This window comes from Balaenoptera ricei, chromosome 2, assembly GCF_028023285.1.
Source record: "Balaenoptera ricei isolate mBalRic1 chromosome 2, mBalRic1.hap2, whole genome shotgun sequence".
In the NCBI taxonomy this organism is placed as follows: domain Eukaryota; kingdom Metazoa; phylum Chordata; class Mammalia; order Artiodactyla; family Balaenopteridae; genus Balaenoptera; species Balaenoptera ricei.
Window position 1 is genome coordinate 8,479,705 of NC_082640.1, and position 17,874 is coordinate 8,497,578.

At 44.2% G+C, this 17,874-nt stretch overlaps 1 protein-coding gene across 5 annotated transcripts in view; it reads left to right on the top strand.

The window, feature by feature from the left end:
* FRMD4A (FERM domain containing 4A) overlaps positions 1–17,874 on the top strand; it is a 491,624-nt gene that overhangs the window by 371,058 nt on the left and 102,692 nt on the right. For all 5 annotated transcript variants that reach the window (XM_059910391.1, XM_059910396.1, XM_059910410.1 and 2 more), the window contains exons 6-7: positions 13,134–13,190; positions 14,082–14,104. In XM_059910391.1, the coding sequence (XP_059766374.1) occupies positions 13,134–13,190; positions 14,082–14,104 (80 nt within the window). The remainder of the gene's footprint in view (positions 1–13,133; positions 13,191–14,081; positions 14,105–17,874) is intronic.

Sequence of the window (17,874 nt, forward strand, 5' to 3'; positions counted from 1 at the left end):
TATGCAGTTACCACGTTTTGTTTATTCATCCACCAGTCAATGGACACTTGCGTAGCTTCCACCTTTTGGCTGTAGTGAATAATGCTGCTGTGAACGTGGGTTTATAAATATCTGTTCAAGTCCCTGCTTTCAGTTGTTTTGGGTGAATACCCAGAAGTGGGATGGCTGGATCATATGGTAATTCTCTTTTTCATTTTCTGAGGAGCTGCCATCCTGCTTTCCATAACGACTGCACCATTTTATATTCCCACCAGCAGTGTGGAAAAGTTCCATTCTGCACATCCTTACCCACACTTGTTATTTTCTGAGGTTTTTTTTGTTTTTTTTTTTTAAATAACAGCCAGCCTAGGAATTCCCTGGCAGTCCAGTGGTTAGGACTCTGTGCTGTCACTGCTGAGGGCACTGGTTCAATCCCTGGTCGGGGAATTATGATCCTGCAAGTTGCACAGTGCAGCCAAAAAATAAGTAAATAAATGATAGCCATCCTAGTGGTATTAGGCGGTATCTCATTGTGGTTTTGGTTTGCTTTTCCCTGACGATTAGCGATGTTGAGCATCTTTTCGTATGCTCTTTGGCCATTTGTACATCTTCTTCACGGACACGTCTATTCAAGGGACGGTTCTTAATTGAGTGGGACGGTCCCTTGCATCCAATTCCCCTATATGCTTGTAGTGTTTCCTTTCACTGGATAACCCCAAACGCCCACGGAATCCAACACACACCCCGTCCCAGGGGAGAGGGGCTTGCAGAATACCGCTCCCCGCCCTGGGTTGAGACCCATAACTAGGAGAATGTATTTAAAGTAAACACCCACTCTGCACCCACCCCCCCAACACGCCCCCTCCTGTCTCAGGAGTGCAGCCTTAGGTCAGCTCATTGATGACCAGGGAGAAGGACGGCTGATACTTAACGCCCGTGGCGCCGTGGCGGGCTTGGTGCTGAGTGCTTTCTGTAACTTGCGTGGCTGCATGTTTGCACCATCTCTGAGATGAAGACTATTCTTTATCTTAGTTTTCCCTGTGAAAAAGGGGAGGCGCAGGGTGGTTACGAGATTCACCCGGGGCTGCATATCTGCTGAATGGCAGAGTCAGTCAGGGCTGAAGTTGGCAGCCTGATTCCAGATCACAGATCTCACCCACTGGGCTGCCCTGTGCCCTGGAGGGCAGACTCTCCTTAGAGAGCTTCAAAGCCAAGTATGCCTGTTGTAACATGGTCAATGGCTGTATTCAGAGGACATCCCGCTGCCTGTATTTTCCTGTTTAACTAAACCTGGTTTGGAGGGATTGCAACAACTGACTACACATTAAAGCACACACACAGGTGAAGCGGTCTGTCGGCCATCACTTTTCCTTCTGGAAGTTCTTCAGCACATCACTGCACAGAATAGTTCCACTGAATGCAAATGTTCAAAATCATGGAGGGCGTGGTAGTGGTCAAATTCAGTTCTGTGAAAGAACCTCGCTTGGTGACAGCTGCTGAACCAAGACTTAACCTGGGCTCAAGCCCAGAGCGCTCAGATTACAGTATTTGGGGGTGTTGCTGAATGGAAGAACAAAGATGCTGCATGTAGTTCCAGGGACTTGCAAATGTCTTCCTCTCTCTAAACCCTCATTTTCTCATTATAAAGTGGAAATAATAACACCAGTCTTACGTACCTCATAGGTGGCAAGCGTCTCTGATGGTGTTTGTTTAATCCATGTGAAAGCACTTTGGAAGAATTCAGGAATAAAAAGTGAGGACTGTCCACCAGGGGGCAGACTTGGGCAATAAATGCCTGGGAAGTCGCTGACGGGGTGAAATCGCCCTCAACCCCAGCAAGTAAAAAGTTGCCCCAAACTGTGCTTATACAGACCCCTGGGTTAAGGGAGCAGACATGGTTTTTCTCGGAGTTGTTCAGTTCAGTCTAGTCACAGATGCTAAGCTGAAGGTGAAAATTTCAGTGCTTCTGAACATAATGATCACAGAGGACTCTGGGATTAATGGGAAATTTAAAAAAAAAAAATCCCCAGAACTAAAGAGGTGATGCATTCGGAGCCAGCCACATTGAGGGTCCAGGTGCCCACAGCCATCAGCCTGCCTGCTGACCTGGGTGGTGTGTGCCCTTCTAGAACCCCAGCTGTCTCTTCTCAGCATCTGTCCTGGAGCTTAGTGAGTCGCGTCAGTGAGCCCGAGATGGCTCTTCTGAAGGTTACATAGGAGACAGAATCGCGTCACAAGGCCACCCGTCTCCTTCCCATCATCAAAATAATATTTTCATTTGCATAAGTTGACACTTAGAGTCTATAAAAATTTTTTCACTTATCTTACATTTTTTGAGGCTCATGAGTGGGATGGAATCGTCATCTTTACTGAGGGAGGAAACCGATGCTGGAGAGATTTAGTAACTTAGTGAAAGACAAGGAACCAGAAGTGGTGGAACAGGCTTGGCACAGTTGTAAATATGTAAAGATGGCGGAAGGCCCTGGAGCAGAATGATTGTGATTAGGGGTTTAGACTCCGTGGCTCACAGACTTGGGTTCCCTTCCTACCTCTGCCTCTTAGCAACTGCAATAAATGTGGACACCTTCTGTGATGTCTCCAAGCTTAATTTTCTTCTTCGGTTGAACAAGGATATTAAAAGACCCAACCCACCACCTTCCTGGGGAGATGAAGCGAGATAGACGTGAAGGTGGTTAGCACCCAGCCAGGCACGTTATTAGCTCCCGCTGAGATAGAATTGCTTACTTGGAATCAGATCTGAGTTCATCTTAGCTGCGATTTTCTGTGTGCTGCCCACACTGCCCTCTGGCACTTTGGAGGCCTCGATGGACCTGAGAGTGGTGCCAGACACGTAACCGGTAGGTGATGCTGATACCAGCTGACCCAGCACTCTCCCTGTGTCTTGGGGAGCGATTCCTACAACGTACTAGAATCTAAGTTGTTCAGATACCATAAGCTGTTTATTCCTGCTTCCTCCAAGTCCTTATTTTATTCGCTTTTTTTAACACATTCACATTTATTTTTATCTAAGTAATATATGCCATGGTTTAGAAGCCACATGGCTCTAGGAGGCTGTTTATGAAAAAGAGCCCACCTCACCCCTCCCTGCCCACCCCCCCGCAACTCCTGCCACTTCCAGCAATTTTAGCTGTTTCTTCTGGTATTTGCCTCTCTCTGTTTCTAAATAATGGGCACAGGGTGTTATTCCTTGATTTATCCATTTTTGATGTACTGAATTCCTCGTAAGGTAGGTGAGGATTGAGGTCTCCTATGCAACCACCCACACTTTCCTTTTCCCATTTTCCCAGTATGGTGATAGCACAGTTCTGGGCAAAAGCCATACCCATCAGCATTACATTATTATGACTAATCCAAGTAGCCTCCTAAGGTTGTGATTCCTTTTTTAGACAACCAGTTATTTTACCTAAAGGTAATAATAATTGCCTTGCTGTTACCTGTTTTAGTTTCTATGTACCCATCATTTTTTTTCCAAAAGCTACAGATTCCCAAATGTCTACTGATGTTAATTTGCATATGCATCAGATAATTCATCCATTCCTCTCTTTAGCTTGGTTTTTGTTGCTGCTGCTGCCTTTGTTGTTTTTCCAGGCACCTCCCTTTTAGAGTCCTCTGTCCTTCTGTTCCTGTCTGGACATGGCCTCATTCATAGACCTCAGCCCAAGGTGCCCCTTTCCTGCCCCGTCTTCCCTTCACCCCCAGCTCTGGACTGGGTGCTTTGCTTCCTGGATCCCGAGTCTTCCTGTGTTTTGTTTTACACCACTGTTTCACTGGAGAACATCCTGCAGTAATCCAGAGAAACCGTATATGAGAAGTAAACTGTTTGGGTCCTTGCATATCTGAAAAAGCCTTTGCTCTACTTTTTTTTTTTTTTTTTTTTAATTTTTATTTATTTATTTTTATTTATTTATGGCTGTGTCGGGTCTTCATTTCTGTGCAAGGGCTTTCTCTAGTTGCGGCAAGCGGGGGCCACTCTTCATCGCGGTGCGCGGGCCTCTCATTATCGCGGCCTCTCTTGTTGCGGAGCATGGGCTCCAGACGCGCAGGCTCAGTAGTTGTGGCTCACGGGCCCAGTTGCTCCGCGGCATGTGGGATCTTCCCAGACCAGGGCTCGAACCCGTGTCCCCTGCATTGATTGGCAGGCAGATTCTCAACCACTGCGCCACCAGGGAAGCCCCTTTGCTCTACTTTTATATCTGGTTAATAGTTTGACTGGATGTGGAAATACAGAATGACTTCTCTCGGAATGTCAAAGGTGTTGCCTCCGAGTCTTTGAGAGTTGCTCTGGTGAAGTCTGTAGTCCCTACACTGTATGTGGGCTCTCCCCACCTCCGTGACCACCTACGGGATCTTTTAGGATTTCTTCTTTATTTCTCTTCATCTGAAGTTGCAGGATGGTGCGCCCTAAAGTAGGTCTTTGTAAGCCCACTATGTTGTGTATTCAGTGGGCACTTACAGTCTGGACATTCGTATTCTTCAGTTCTGGGAGGTTTTTTGTATTGTTTCTTTAGTGATGTCTCTCTGTTTCCTCTGTGCTCTCTTTCTGGAGCTCCTGTTAATCAGATGCCGGGCACAGCCTCCTGCTTTGATATCTGGTTTCTCCTATTTTCCATCTTTGTCATTTTGTTCTACTTCCTAGAAGATTTCCTCAATATTATCTTTAATCTCCTCTATTGACTTTTTAACCTTTGCCATCATGTTTTGAATTTCTCAGACTTCCTTCATATTATCTGATTTTTCTTTATATACATGTAATCCTATTATTGTCTTTGAGCCTAATATCCTCTTATCACTCCAATAATATTAATTATCATGCATGTTCTGTTTCCTTTGTGTTTCTTTCCAGTTCTTTTTTTTCTGTTTATTTATTTTGGTCTCTGTCTTTCATGTAGGAGGCTTTCCATCTGTATTTAAGAGTGAAGCACTCAAAAGCTCCAAGTGCCCAGGTGGGGGTGGTCCTCTGTGGCTGTCCCTGTGGAGTGTCGCAGTGGCAAGCTGTTTCTTTCAGTGGGAACCCCAAGTATCAGTGCTTGGTGTCTTTTCTCGTGGCTCTTCGTTGTCTCCAGAGGATGTAATGTCTTACTTCCCTCCTGGGATGTCTCCTCCCACTTCAGGGTCTTGGGGACGGAGTGACCTCCATTGGGGTGTAAGCCCCCTTTTTAATCCCTGAGCTCTCGGTCTACTTCATCCTAGCTTCCTACGCATCATCTTCTCCAGAGAGCAGACCTCTGATCTCTTCAACAGCACAAAAGCGAGGAAAGGTGTTTTGCTTTGTTCATTTGTTTTGTCATTTTCCCCAAACCACGAATGCCAGCTCTCACTTTCCACTCTTCACCAGGAGACAGAAAGCAGAAGTGCAGTGGATTTCTCTCTCACTTCTCCTTGCTTGACAATCCCCCTATTTTCTACCAAAAGAGCGGGAAATTACAGTCATAATCTGTCCAAGATGCAGAAAGTTAGAATCTGGTCAGGAACGAGCCGGGCTCTACTCGTCTCCTTTAAGTGGAGCAGGAGGAGGTATCAAAAGGGGTCGTCGACACCCCACGTGGCCGCTGCCTTCACCAACATTTCTGTTGTGTTTCGACTCATTCAGGGGACGGGGGGGTGATGGAAAGGAAACTTATGACCAAGGGATGGATGAAACTCATTGAGAAATGTGTGTCTAGTTCCGAGGAAAACTCCCATGGGAAGTGAGCCTGGGATGATGTGTGCTTCCTGGGAAGCGACATGGGAAAGCAGAGCTCTCCTGCCAAGTTTTCCATCTGGCCGTTTCTCTCTTGGGATGTGGCTTCCTCTGTCAACTGGAGAAGGCCCATCAGTCAGCCCCGTGGGGGGCAGTGGACTTGCTACGCTGGAGGGGGTGCTGGGGTGGGCGTGGACCCTAATCTCAGCACTTCCACCGCCTTCAGGACTGACTCCTGCCTGCTCAGACTTCTCCACCGGCAAAGTGAGCTTGCTGTCAAAATTAGGCACCACAATAATTTTCAAGAGCTCTGCGGACAATAAGTGCTAGGTCATAAAACGTCAAAATGTTTTTTTTAATTTTTAAAAAGAAGGATTCCCTTAGATGATAGATCTTAAAGTTATAAGGGAAACATAGAATTCTGAAATCCAGCTTCCAGTCATCTTCAGAGGCGTACCTTCTGAGAGATAAGAAAAGAGGCTCCCGGGACTTCCCTGGTGGCGCAGTGGTTAAGAATCCGCCTGCCAATGCAGGGGACAGGGGTTCGAGCCCTGGTCCAGGACGATCCCACATGCCGAGGAGCAACTAAGCCCGCGCACCACAACTACTGAAGCCTGCGTGCCTAGAGCCCATGCTCCGCAACAAGAGAAGCCACAGCAATGAGAAGCCCACGCACCGCAACCAAGAGTAGCGCCACAACTAGAGAAAGGCCGCGCACAGCAACGAAGACCCAATGCAGCCATAAATGAATGAATGAATGAATGAATGACAGAAAAGAGGCCCCCACGCTGAAGGACCTTCCACTGCTATTCAGTTCCTCAGAGGAGCAATTTGATCCTTAGGTGATTTAAGTTGGGTGAAGTGAGGAACTGGTCAAAATAACTAGCTGCCCTGTTATGAATCTCATGTTTGAACGGAAGGGGTTGACCATCCACTCTTTATATACATCCGTCACATTTAAATGCTTGATCTCAAAATTTGTCTTGTCCGAAATGATAACCAAAGAAACAGGGCCCATGGTCACCATCTGAAGATGCACAGAAATATGTCTCCTGGGTTGGAGGAGAAGTTGGCACCAGCATTTTTCTGAGTGAATTTTGACGATCACCTTCCACTGACCTTTCACTAAACAAGGCGCATAGTCAATGCTCAGTAAATTGTTTTTAATGGCTTCGTTTCCAATCCCAGGGAGAAAGGATTTGCATATTTCCTAGGAAATTACCAAGTTTGGAGCCTACATGTACCCACTGAGAGCAGATCATGTCAGAAAAACAAACAAACTTAAAATTCCTCCTTTCTGTGCGCTGGGGGGGTCTTGTCCAGCCTTCTGTGCCTAGACGTCCCCATTGAACTAAGAGCGTCACATGTGATTGAAGTTCAAACAGTCATCCCTGGGCCAAGTTTGCTGCTTTGGTCTAAATACCATCACTCTTGCTGAAATTAAAATAAGCAATCTTTATCCAAGGTCTTCCAAGAGATTTGCTAATGAGCAGAGGATATCTCATCTGAAGATGAGAGAAACAAAAGCCCAGAATCAAGTCCCACAGGACAAAGGAACCAACATAAACATTTGTCTCAGACTCACAGAATCCTGGTCCTTATCTCTTAGGTGGAGGATTGCCAGCTTGGTGTGTGTGCTCACGTGACAGAGAGGAAGGGGAGGAGGACAGAGAGGGACTTCCATCTTCAACCCTCTAGACATAAACATATGCAGACCTATGATCTGGGCTGTGCCCATGGCCTCTACAGGAGAGAGTCCTCAGGATCGTGAAATGGACTCTATGCAGTGGACAGTGGGAGAAATACCCGGGGGGCACTGAGAGAGAGAGTGCCCCAGACAAACATGTGCCCCAGAGAAACATGAAAGGACTTGACTGATGGAAAACCGGCAAAGGGCTCAGAGAGGAACTGTGCAAGATCACATCAGTCTCATCCTGCTCCTCAGCCCCTGATGGCCTGGGGGCACCTTCCCGTAGCCACTGTAGGTTGTGCAGTGAGACAGGGCATCACATGGGCTCAATGAGGCTGAATGTGGGTGTCAGGACCCACTGGGATGGTATACGTGGTGACCGATACACACACACATGTAGACACACACACAATGCTGCCCACCTCTTTAAAAAAGTCTTACTAAAGAGTCCAACAACCATTATGGAGAACAGTATGGAGGTTCCTTAAACAACTAAAAATAGAACTACCGTATGATCCAGCAATCCCACTCTTGGGCATATATCCAGAGAAAACTCTAATTCAAAAAGATACATGGACTTCCCTACTGGCACAGTGGTTAGAAATCTGCCTGCCAGTGCAGGGGACACGGGTTCAAGCCCTGGTCTGGGAAGATCCCACATGCTGCGGAGCAGCTAAGCCTGTGCACCGCAACTACTGAGCCTGCGCTCTAGAGCCCGCGAGCCACAACTACCACAGCCTGTGCGCCTAGAGCCCATGCTCCGCAACAAGAGAAGCCACCTCAATGAGAAGCCTGTGCACTGCAACAAAGAGTAGCCCCCACTCGCCGCAACTAGAGAGAGCCCGCGTGCAGCAGCGAAGACCGACCTAACGCAGCCAAAAAAAAAAAAAAAAAAAAGATACATGCACCCCTATGTTCATTGCAGCACTATTTACAATAGCCAAGACATGGAAGCAACCTAAATGTCCATCGACAGATGAATGGATAAAGAAGATGTGGTACGTGTATACAATGGAATATTACTCAGCCATAAAAAAGAATGAAATAATGCCATGTGCAGCAACATGGATGGACCTAGAGATTATCATACTAAGTGAAGTAAGTCAGACAAAGATGAATACCATATGATATCACTTATCTGTGGAATCTAAAATAATGATACAAACGAACTTATTTACAAAACAGAAATAAAGTCACATACATAGAAAAGAAACTTATGGTTACCGGGGGGAAAAAAGGGGGGAGGAATAAATTGGGAGATTGGGATTGACATATACACACTACTATATATAAAATAGATAAGCAACAAGGACCTACTGTATAGCACAGGGAACTCTATTCAATACTCTGTAATGACCTATATGGGAAAAGAATCTAAAAAAGAGTGGATATATGTATATGTATAACTTCTGTACAGCAGAAGTTAACACAACATTGTAAATCAACTATAGCCCAATAAAAAGTTTTTTAAAAAATAAAATAAAGTGTAAAAAAAATAAAAAAGATTGCAATAAATGCTATAAAATGCTGAAGAACAGACAAAATTGTGGAGTTCAGATGATTCAGAAATACCGGTAAGTGAAAATAAATAATGCAGACCCGATATTTGTAGTGAGTCTCAGAGTTTCCAAATCACCTCTACATTTCCGCCTCACCAGACTCAATAACAATAATTGGAAAAGAAATTGTTCTCCCCATTCTACTGACGAGGAAAATGAAACTCAAAGAGGTCCAGGGATGTATTTATTCAATGCCCTGGAGTAGAAATAGTCTTCAAGAGGATGGCAAGAAACCATCCTCTTCAGGCGTTTTGTGGGTACAAAGAAAGATGGTTACAGTGGGTGAGGATTTACCAGGAAAACCATCGGGCAGCCCTGAAGGTCGTTCTGCTTGGACTTGGCAAAGGTCGTTCTCATTGAAATCTTTTCAACCTACCATGTGGTTGCTCATCGTCTTTCCTGTTATAAAGCTCTCATGAATCTTCCATGAAAGCTGGAATTTCTCTCATTCCTGGCCAAGGAGGAAGGCTTTTCATTAAGCTTCTCAGTTGAGTCTGCAGACCACCACCAAGGCCCTTGGAGCGAGGGGGTCGTGACGAGTTCCTCCAGCTCTCAGAACTTTTGGAGGCCGTCCTTACACCTGTCACTGGGGATTCTCATGGGGCCTCTCTGGAACATTCAGAGACCCTCAGAATGGAAATCTTTTTGAGCATATTGTTAACTGTGAGGCTGCCGATATATGACCTCAGGCCTCCTCCTTCAGCAACTTGTAGAACAATGCAGAGTGCCATCCTCCCCAGCCCTGTCTGAACACACACACACACACACACACACACACACTGCAGAGAGTCACGTTTTGTCTATCCATACCACGTGGCAAAAGATCAGAGAAAGCGGCACACATGATTCAGTAGTAAGTAAAACAGATGTCCAGAGGACACGTGAACTCCGTGACATCACTTTCCCTTCCATCAGCATCCCCCTGTTACCAGTGAATCTCAGGAGAAAATGACTCCATGCCAGCCAGACCACCCTAGATTCCCAAGGAAGACTCCAGCTCAGCAGACAGCCCTGCCGACACCCCTCCTCAAATGGCTCTCAGAGCACTGGGGGCACAGAGGAGTGTCCACGTCCAGCCTGTGGGTGATGCCAGATGGGAAACACCCGTACGTCTTCCTTGAAGGGCCTTCTACTCCCCGTCCTTCTCCATTTCATCCTCGGTCGGGGGAAAACCCAGTGCCCCAGGAAAGTAAGGGGTTTTTGCATGCACTCTTTGTGATCTTGTTCAGTTTATTTGCTCTGCTTGAGCAGAAACACTTGAAAATAGCCACCTCTGCATTTGAGAGAATCCAGATGAGAAAAAGGTGGAGTGATCTTTGGAATGTTATGTGGTAGGCGGATCCCTGGAAACATCTGTCCACTCCTCCCCACGGGGACTCAGCTCTCAGGGTTTGAGGTACAACGAGAGGTGTGTGGTGTGGGCAGGAAATCTAGAGCTCTGTTCCATCGCAGGGGATAAAATCACCCGGGAGGACGAGGTATAAAAGGGGGAAGGTATTGTAAACAGGAGACATCAGGGAATCAGGCAGAGACTGCGAGGTAGGAAAGCGTTTTCTTCGCCATTAGGAGCATCTCTTCCCCCGCCCCCATCCCCGTTCCTAGATTGGGTCTTATAAACACCATTTAGACTCTGTACTGATTCCTCTGAGGACAGATGATGCCATGATTCTTGAACTCAATAAATACTAAATGGAAACGGTGAGAAGGAATACTGCAGCTCTCTTTCCCATCAGATTTTGCAAGAGTGGGGATGTCTGGGCCACCTCATTCTTCAATCCTTTTCCCTCTTACCGGTCACGTTCTGGCTCTCATTGTTTTTAATATCTTCACTGGGAGATGGTCAAGGTCAGAGAAGGTGGAAACTCACCCCAGTTAGAGGCACTAGTTCCCACTTACCCTGAGGACACATACGGTCGGTGAGAGAGAACTCGTATAAATCAGGTTCGATGTTTAAATGGGCATCTTTGGTAGCTTGATTCTGAATATTGGTACATTACAGTTAATGCTGCCATGCGATTAGCGTCTGACAGTCTCTCCTGGAACTGCAGAATGGACTGTGTAAAATCAAATCAAATAGAAAACGACCGCCCTCCGCCTTCCCCACTCCTGCCCCCCTTCCCAAAGGTATAGACGTTTCCCTTTAGCAGATGAGTCAAGTAATGAGCTAAAAACAATGTTCACACTTAACAGGGTTGTTCCCGATGGTTGGTTTTGAGTTGGCCTCTCCTGGGACGTTAACTATTAGCCACCGTTGACCGTTGCCTGCAACCTCAGTGTAAATGTTTGACGGAGTACGCTGACAAGTACACACCAGCGACTTCAGGAAGTCGATTGGTGGGAATGGAAAGGCACATAGTGCGAGTAGAAATGATCCATTGTGGAAACCCTGTACGGTGTTTCTGTTAAATCATTTGTCCACTGTTAAATGATTTACATTCTGATGGGACCTGGTAATCCCAGGACTGCAATTCCAAGCATTCCTGCACACTCCAGCACTGACAGTCTGTATCAATTACAGTGTCCGTAAAGCTCCTTCAGCTGGTTAAGCATAAAGAATTATTGTCCCCAATCCTTCCATGTCTCTCGTTAGTTCTCTCAGCCCGTGCTCCAAGGTGGTTCGGTGGCAAACATTATTATCCATATTTGAAATTCCTAAGCTCGAAAGAACCTGCAGGATATCCTTCCCTCGAAATACACAGGCTTGCTTCAATGCATTGTTTTGAATTACAGGGGCCACTTCTGGATCACACAAAAATAATTAGAAAATCTGTGAATCAGAGTTTGGTTTATACTTCGAAAAAAAAGTAACCCTTGTTTTGGCTAACTTTGATGCCACATGTGGTCCTGAGACCATGTTGGCTGAGACTGTGACCTGATTGGTTTGGGGGAGAGCACGGCTTCCAGAAGGTCAGACGCTGGACCAGAAGTTGGGGGTGCTTTCCAGCCCCATCACAGCCACTAAAGCCTTGTGACTTCTGGGGGGTCCCTTGATGGTTTTTGGTCTCTGTTCTCAATGAAAGCGGGTGGCTGGGCTAGCTGAGGTCTAAGTCGGTGCTAGCTCTAATTTCTTGTGCTCCAGTCACTCACTGTAGGATCTAGTGGTATTAAGGAGAGAAAAGAAAGGTAGGCATTTCTACTTGTACTTGATAACAGAAGTACAACATCAATGAATTTGGTTATTATTCTTGCGTGCTGGTGGACTCCAGGTTTCCCTTTGTCTTTAAGATCTGAACTGTAGATCAAATACAGCGTTGCGCACTTAATCTTGTTAGGAGGGTAGATCTCACATTAAGTGTTCTTACCTCCCCCCGAGAAAAACACACAGAGGGACACAAGGAAACTTTTGGAGGTGATAGATATTTATTACCTTGAACGTGGTGATGGTATCACAGGTGTTTGCATATGTCTGAACTAACACATTATATATATTAAGTGTGCAATTTCTTTCTGTATCTATACCTCAATCAAGCTGTTAGATAAAAGGAGATGTGGACGATATACATTTTGAAATATATATACACAGGATTTTTTAAAAACCTACAAGAGGCTGATGTCCTTTTAAGACCATGTTCATAGATCACGATTAAATATTTGGGGGAAGAACTAGAGAACACAGTATTTTTAAACGGATTCTCTAACAGTGCGGACCAGTAGAACTTTCTACAATGAGCGAAGTGCCCTGCATGTGCTCTGACATCATGGTAGCCAACAGCTACCTTGAAGTATTGAATACATGAAAGAGATGTGGCTAGTGCAACTGGGGAATTATATTTTTCATTTTATTTAATTTTAAAAGAATCACAATCCCACTGTAACCTTTTCTTCAATAAAGCCTTATTCCTGGTTCTGAAGTAGAGCTTAGAAAGAAAAATGCATGTGGTTATCAAGTAACCTTACTCCACTGATTAATCAGGTTGACAGATTTGTAAAAAGCCAGGGACTGGCGCATCCCTTAATTTCTCATGAAGACAAAGATGAAGCCCTGGAGGCAACTGTGTAGACCCAGGACCACTGGATTCATTCTAAGAGCTGTAAAAAGCATGTCAGGGAGCATTCAGGTCCAAGTAATTCAGAGAAGATATTCTATGAGTGCTTGAGATTTTAGGGAACACCTTAGAAAAGAAATACCCATCCTCTTTGGGGAGAGATCATAAAGAAATCATCACTAAAGGACCAAACTTATCTTCCTTGGTTTTCCTTTCAGGAGCTGATTGATGTTGACAGTGAAGTGGTGTTTGAATTAGCCTCGTATATTTTACAGGTAAGTCGTCTCCCTCTCATCTTTGTATGCCAGGGCCATACACAGAAGAAAGAGGAATAAGACTTATCATGCATGGCAATTGTTATATCCACTAGCTGTTTGACTTCTTAATTATTTTTAGCCACAAGCAGGAAAGAGCTACTGGGGAAACTACACCATGGCAGCAAATAGAGTCTTCTCTATTCTCTGTTCTTCTCCAAAATTTTAAGACTGTATTTCTCTGCAAAGGAAAATTGTGTGTATAACCTGAGATTGGGGGAAACTGAGACCATCCAGTGACCCCCTTTTCTTCAGGTCACTGGAGAAAGCCAAGTAAAAATCAGGAATTAATTGCCAGAAGAATGACTGTCATGAAAGACAAGGAAAAGATCCTTAGCTTATGTGAAAAAGAGGCATATGAAATATTAGAAACGCTGGCAAGATGAACTAAAATGATGTCATTAATTTATTCCTTCAGCAAGATTTAGTGAGCAACTACTATGTTCCAGGCATTATGCTAATGCATTACAGATTCCATGGTCCCGGCCTCCAAAAGCCCACAATACGAGATAAAACAACAAATAACACAAGACATAGACACATAGACAGTGCTATCCAGACAGACATCCAGGTTCAGAATCTTTAAACTGGAAAAAGTTAGATCAGGGCTTAGAAATGGAAACTTTCCCTTTGTCATTATGAATCGCTTTCTTTGTATATAACTTTCTAAAGTTTAATTGTCTCATATTCAAGCGGTAAATACACGTGTCCTTCCTTAATTATACTATAGCTGATAGGACGAAACAGCAGTCAGTCGGACTGATTCAGTAGAGGACTTCATTACAATGTATTTTAAAGTCTGTAATGGGGGATCAGAATGCGTCACTGATGTTGAATTTTCTTCTTCTACAGGAAGCAAAGGGAGACTTTTCTAGGTGAGTTTACAAAAGTTTTTGGCTTAAAAAAGTATTCTGTTGCATCTCTATTAAAAGAAACTATTCTGTCTTTTCTTCGTAGACGGGCAATTTATTAATATTATATCTTAATGTTGAAATCCAATTCCCAACTTGTCAATGGAAATAGATACATCAGGCAGAGAAAGCGTAGTAATAGGGGGATATTCTGTACCAAATGAAAGTTACTAAAAGGCTGAGATTAGAACCCACTGTCACACATGGCCATTGTATTGAGGTGTGTCAGGTTGCCCAGGTGTCTTTGTGGAGCCTTGAATTATCATTGTGGTATGAATTTGACTAGAGATAACCCCATGGACGCACACATCTTTTTTTTCCTCTGTTTTAGTTCCAACCCTGAAGGTACAAAATCCTAGCCTGCAGGAAGATGTCTTTCATGAAAGTGTTACAATATAAATATCCCACTTCTACTGTCTTTCCTTTTCCAGATGTTATGTTAGGGAGAGAACATAAACAGACTTAACCACGGGAAAAAATGTGCCCTGCTTTAATAACCCTGTCGATCCACAAACTTCAATCTCGTCATTCATTTCATTAAGCGTGGGCCGTTGACCAGTAGGGCTGAATTGCCAGTCTCTCCTGATCATTACTGGAGACAGAGTAGGGGTTGTAACCATCCACCAACAGGACTGTCTGCTTAGAGACAGACATCATTCCTGGGATTCTGTTTTATTGAACTCCCCTGAGGGAAGTCCAGTATAGCTCATTCTTTAGAATCAAGGTCTAGAGATATGAAGACTCAACCACATGTACAAGAACAGCATCAGGGCGTGGGATCCTGGACCATCATTAGGAAATTAGCAGAATTGGTATGAAAAAGAAATGCAGATTATACCTCTGCTCCGTGAAGGAACTTGGGTGTTTTCTCATGCTTTGGGGGATCTGATCTGCAAATGCAGCCTAAACTACTTCACCTGGTGGTCTACCTCTACTTGTCCAGCTTTCTCAACTTCATGCTGAGTGGTTTTTCAGGTCTTAGCTGCCTTCTCTCTGCTCCCCATGCATTTCTAAGGCTTTCTAGCAAAGGCGGAGGTATATTTTCTCACTCAGATATCTCAGCAAAACCAAAAAAATTCTTTGACGATCTAAAACAAGGGTCAGCAAACACTTTCTGTAAAGAACCAGACAGTAAATACTTGGGTTTTGCAGGCCACCCAGTCTCTGTTGCAACTACTCACCCCTCCCTTTCTAAGTGCAAAAGCAGCCAGAGACAGTAGGTAAGCAAATGAGTATGTCGGTGTTCCAATAAAACTTTATTTATAAATTCAGAAATTTGAATGTCATATACATTTTCATGTACCACAAAATATTCTTCTTCTTTTGATATTTTTCCCCAACCATTTAAGACTTTTTTCTTAAGATTTTTTTCCCAACCATTCTTAGCTCACAGGCCACATAAAAACAAGCAGGGTTGGCCAGTGGGTTGTAGTGGGCTGACCCCTGATCCTAAAATATAGTCCCTTCAGCTCAGTTTGATTATTTGTAGAAGGAGGCCTCCAGGCCCCTTTGATTTAGGTTTCCCAAGTTCTTGCTATGAAACAGAGGTAGTCCTTTTTTTGGGGGGGCGATGAAGGTTTATTTATAGCCTTAGCAGGAGACCTAGTAGGTAGCCAGTAACTGTTGACCGAATGCAGCATTTTCAGGATCTAGAAACTATACTTTGTTCTGTTTTTTCTTTGTTAGTTTTTTATGCCTTTCATTTGGTATTGGACTTGAGGCTCTTGGTAAGTGCAGGTTCATATCTATTTACAAAGGGCTCTGAAGTCCCATGAAAAAATGGTTTAATAACCACAGATCCAGTGGATTCCATTGTCTGGTCTACTTACTCTGAAGATACTTTTCCCCGCCTTTTCTTTCACGGGCTCTGAACTCCGCTGTAAATATTATTTATTTTTGAGAGTCCCCTGACAGGATGGAATGTGAGCTGGGGACAGCGTCATCTGGCCCCGCAGATCCTGGGAACGTGGGGCTACAGGGATGGTCGGCGGGGACGAAGGGCAGGCCTGGCCTCCCGTAACTCACGGCCCCCTCATGAGCTTGTGGAATCCCAGCTTGCTGGCTGCAGAGAAACAAAGGATCCCGGTTTGGCTTCATTTGTCAAAGTGTTCCCTCGCAGTTTGTTTATAACAGCAGCTGTCTGGGGTGAGAAATAGCTGTCAGGGGAGGGGAGAGGTCAGACACCTTATCCAAAAGGTCAGTTTATCTCCCAGCGTAAAACTCACGTCACAGAAGTTGGGATTCCCTGATAAACACCGTTCTCTGTACAAGCCCACGGTTAGTATGCTTGAGTGGCCCGGAGTTTCGCAACAAGAGAAGTAATCCAGAATTCCTTGATTTTACCTCTTCCCATCCACATCTGGGAAAATCCCCATAACGTTGAAGTGGACCACATTTGGTTTGGTGGCCAAACATCAGGCATTTTAGATGTCCCGTTCTCATAGTTTAGTATTGTAGAAAGTTGTTTTTGCTCTATTAACGAATGCTGGACTCTACAACCTTAATTGTATTTAACTGAATGGCTTTGACTTATATACATACCCTGTAAATACAGTACATTTTCCTGAGCAGCATTCATAACGTAAGATGTCAACTTAGAACACACAGAGCACCGGGGAAGCGTTTTATATAGCACGTGGTCCAGGGCTTAATTCTGAGATCTTCTAGAATCTAGAGGATCAAATAACCTTTGAAATTAATGGTCGCACACAAAAGGCAAAGTAACTCTTTCATAGCCTGATGATCCTGAATCTCTACCTTCCTAAAAAGCTTCTTTGCCCAGGATGCTGTTATCCTGTATGTTTACATTTCAGTGAATACATGCAGATTACATTTATGTGGAATGAGTATTAAAAATCTATATATTATGGGAATTCCCTGGTGGTCCAGTGGTTAGGACTCGGCACTTTCACTGCTGTGGCCTGGGTTCAGTCCCTGGTCAGGGAACTAAGATCCCACAAGCCACTCAGTTGGGCCAAAAAAAATCTACATATTATGGGAGCAAGTTCCTTGATGTACCAGAGGAAAAGGGTTCTTTTTACAAAAAGGAGAAGTCGAAAGTGCTGATATTACTTTAATAGAACGAGAACTATGTAAGGTCAACCCAGAGCCGGAACTACTCTTCTCATGAAACTCACAAGCTGTTCTGTTTCTCCTTTTGGACTCTTTTGCTCAGCAGACCCCTGAAGGCTTATTCTTACGTAACCCCCTTTTCTTTCCAGTTAATGGAAATGTTCACTTCCTTGTCTTATTGAGCTTGACAATGAAATCTTGGGTTCAGTGTTGCTGAAAGAAAATGAGTGCGGTATAGATAGGAAGTATTGTCCATGATAGGAAGAAATGCATGTCACCCATGTTCATATTCTAGCATAGACAAATTTGTAAGGTATCGTGAAAGGTTGAGGAAATCGTCTTATCTAAAAATATTTTTTCCCTTGTATTATTTTCCTTAGCACAGCATGTAGTGATCGTATTTCATTTCCTGGTACATATGTATGTAAAAAAAGAAAAAATGTCCATCAACAATGAGGAAATCAGTGAAGTTGGCATTTCTGTTTAAAAACAATTGAATAGCCTAAGAACTGTTCATCATGGCAGCTATATAAGCAAGTATTAGGTTGAAAAGGGTCAACACAGTTTTAAAAACAAAAAGTTCTCCTTTGATAATCACTCCTGAGCATTAGTCAGCTAATACACATTTTCTAGGATTTATACATACTTTATTCATCACAGAC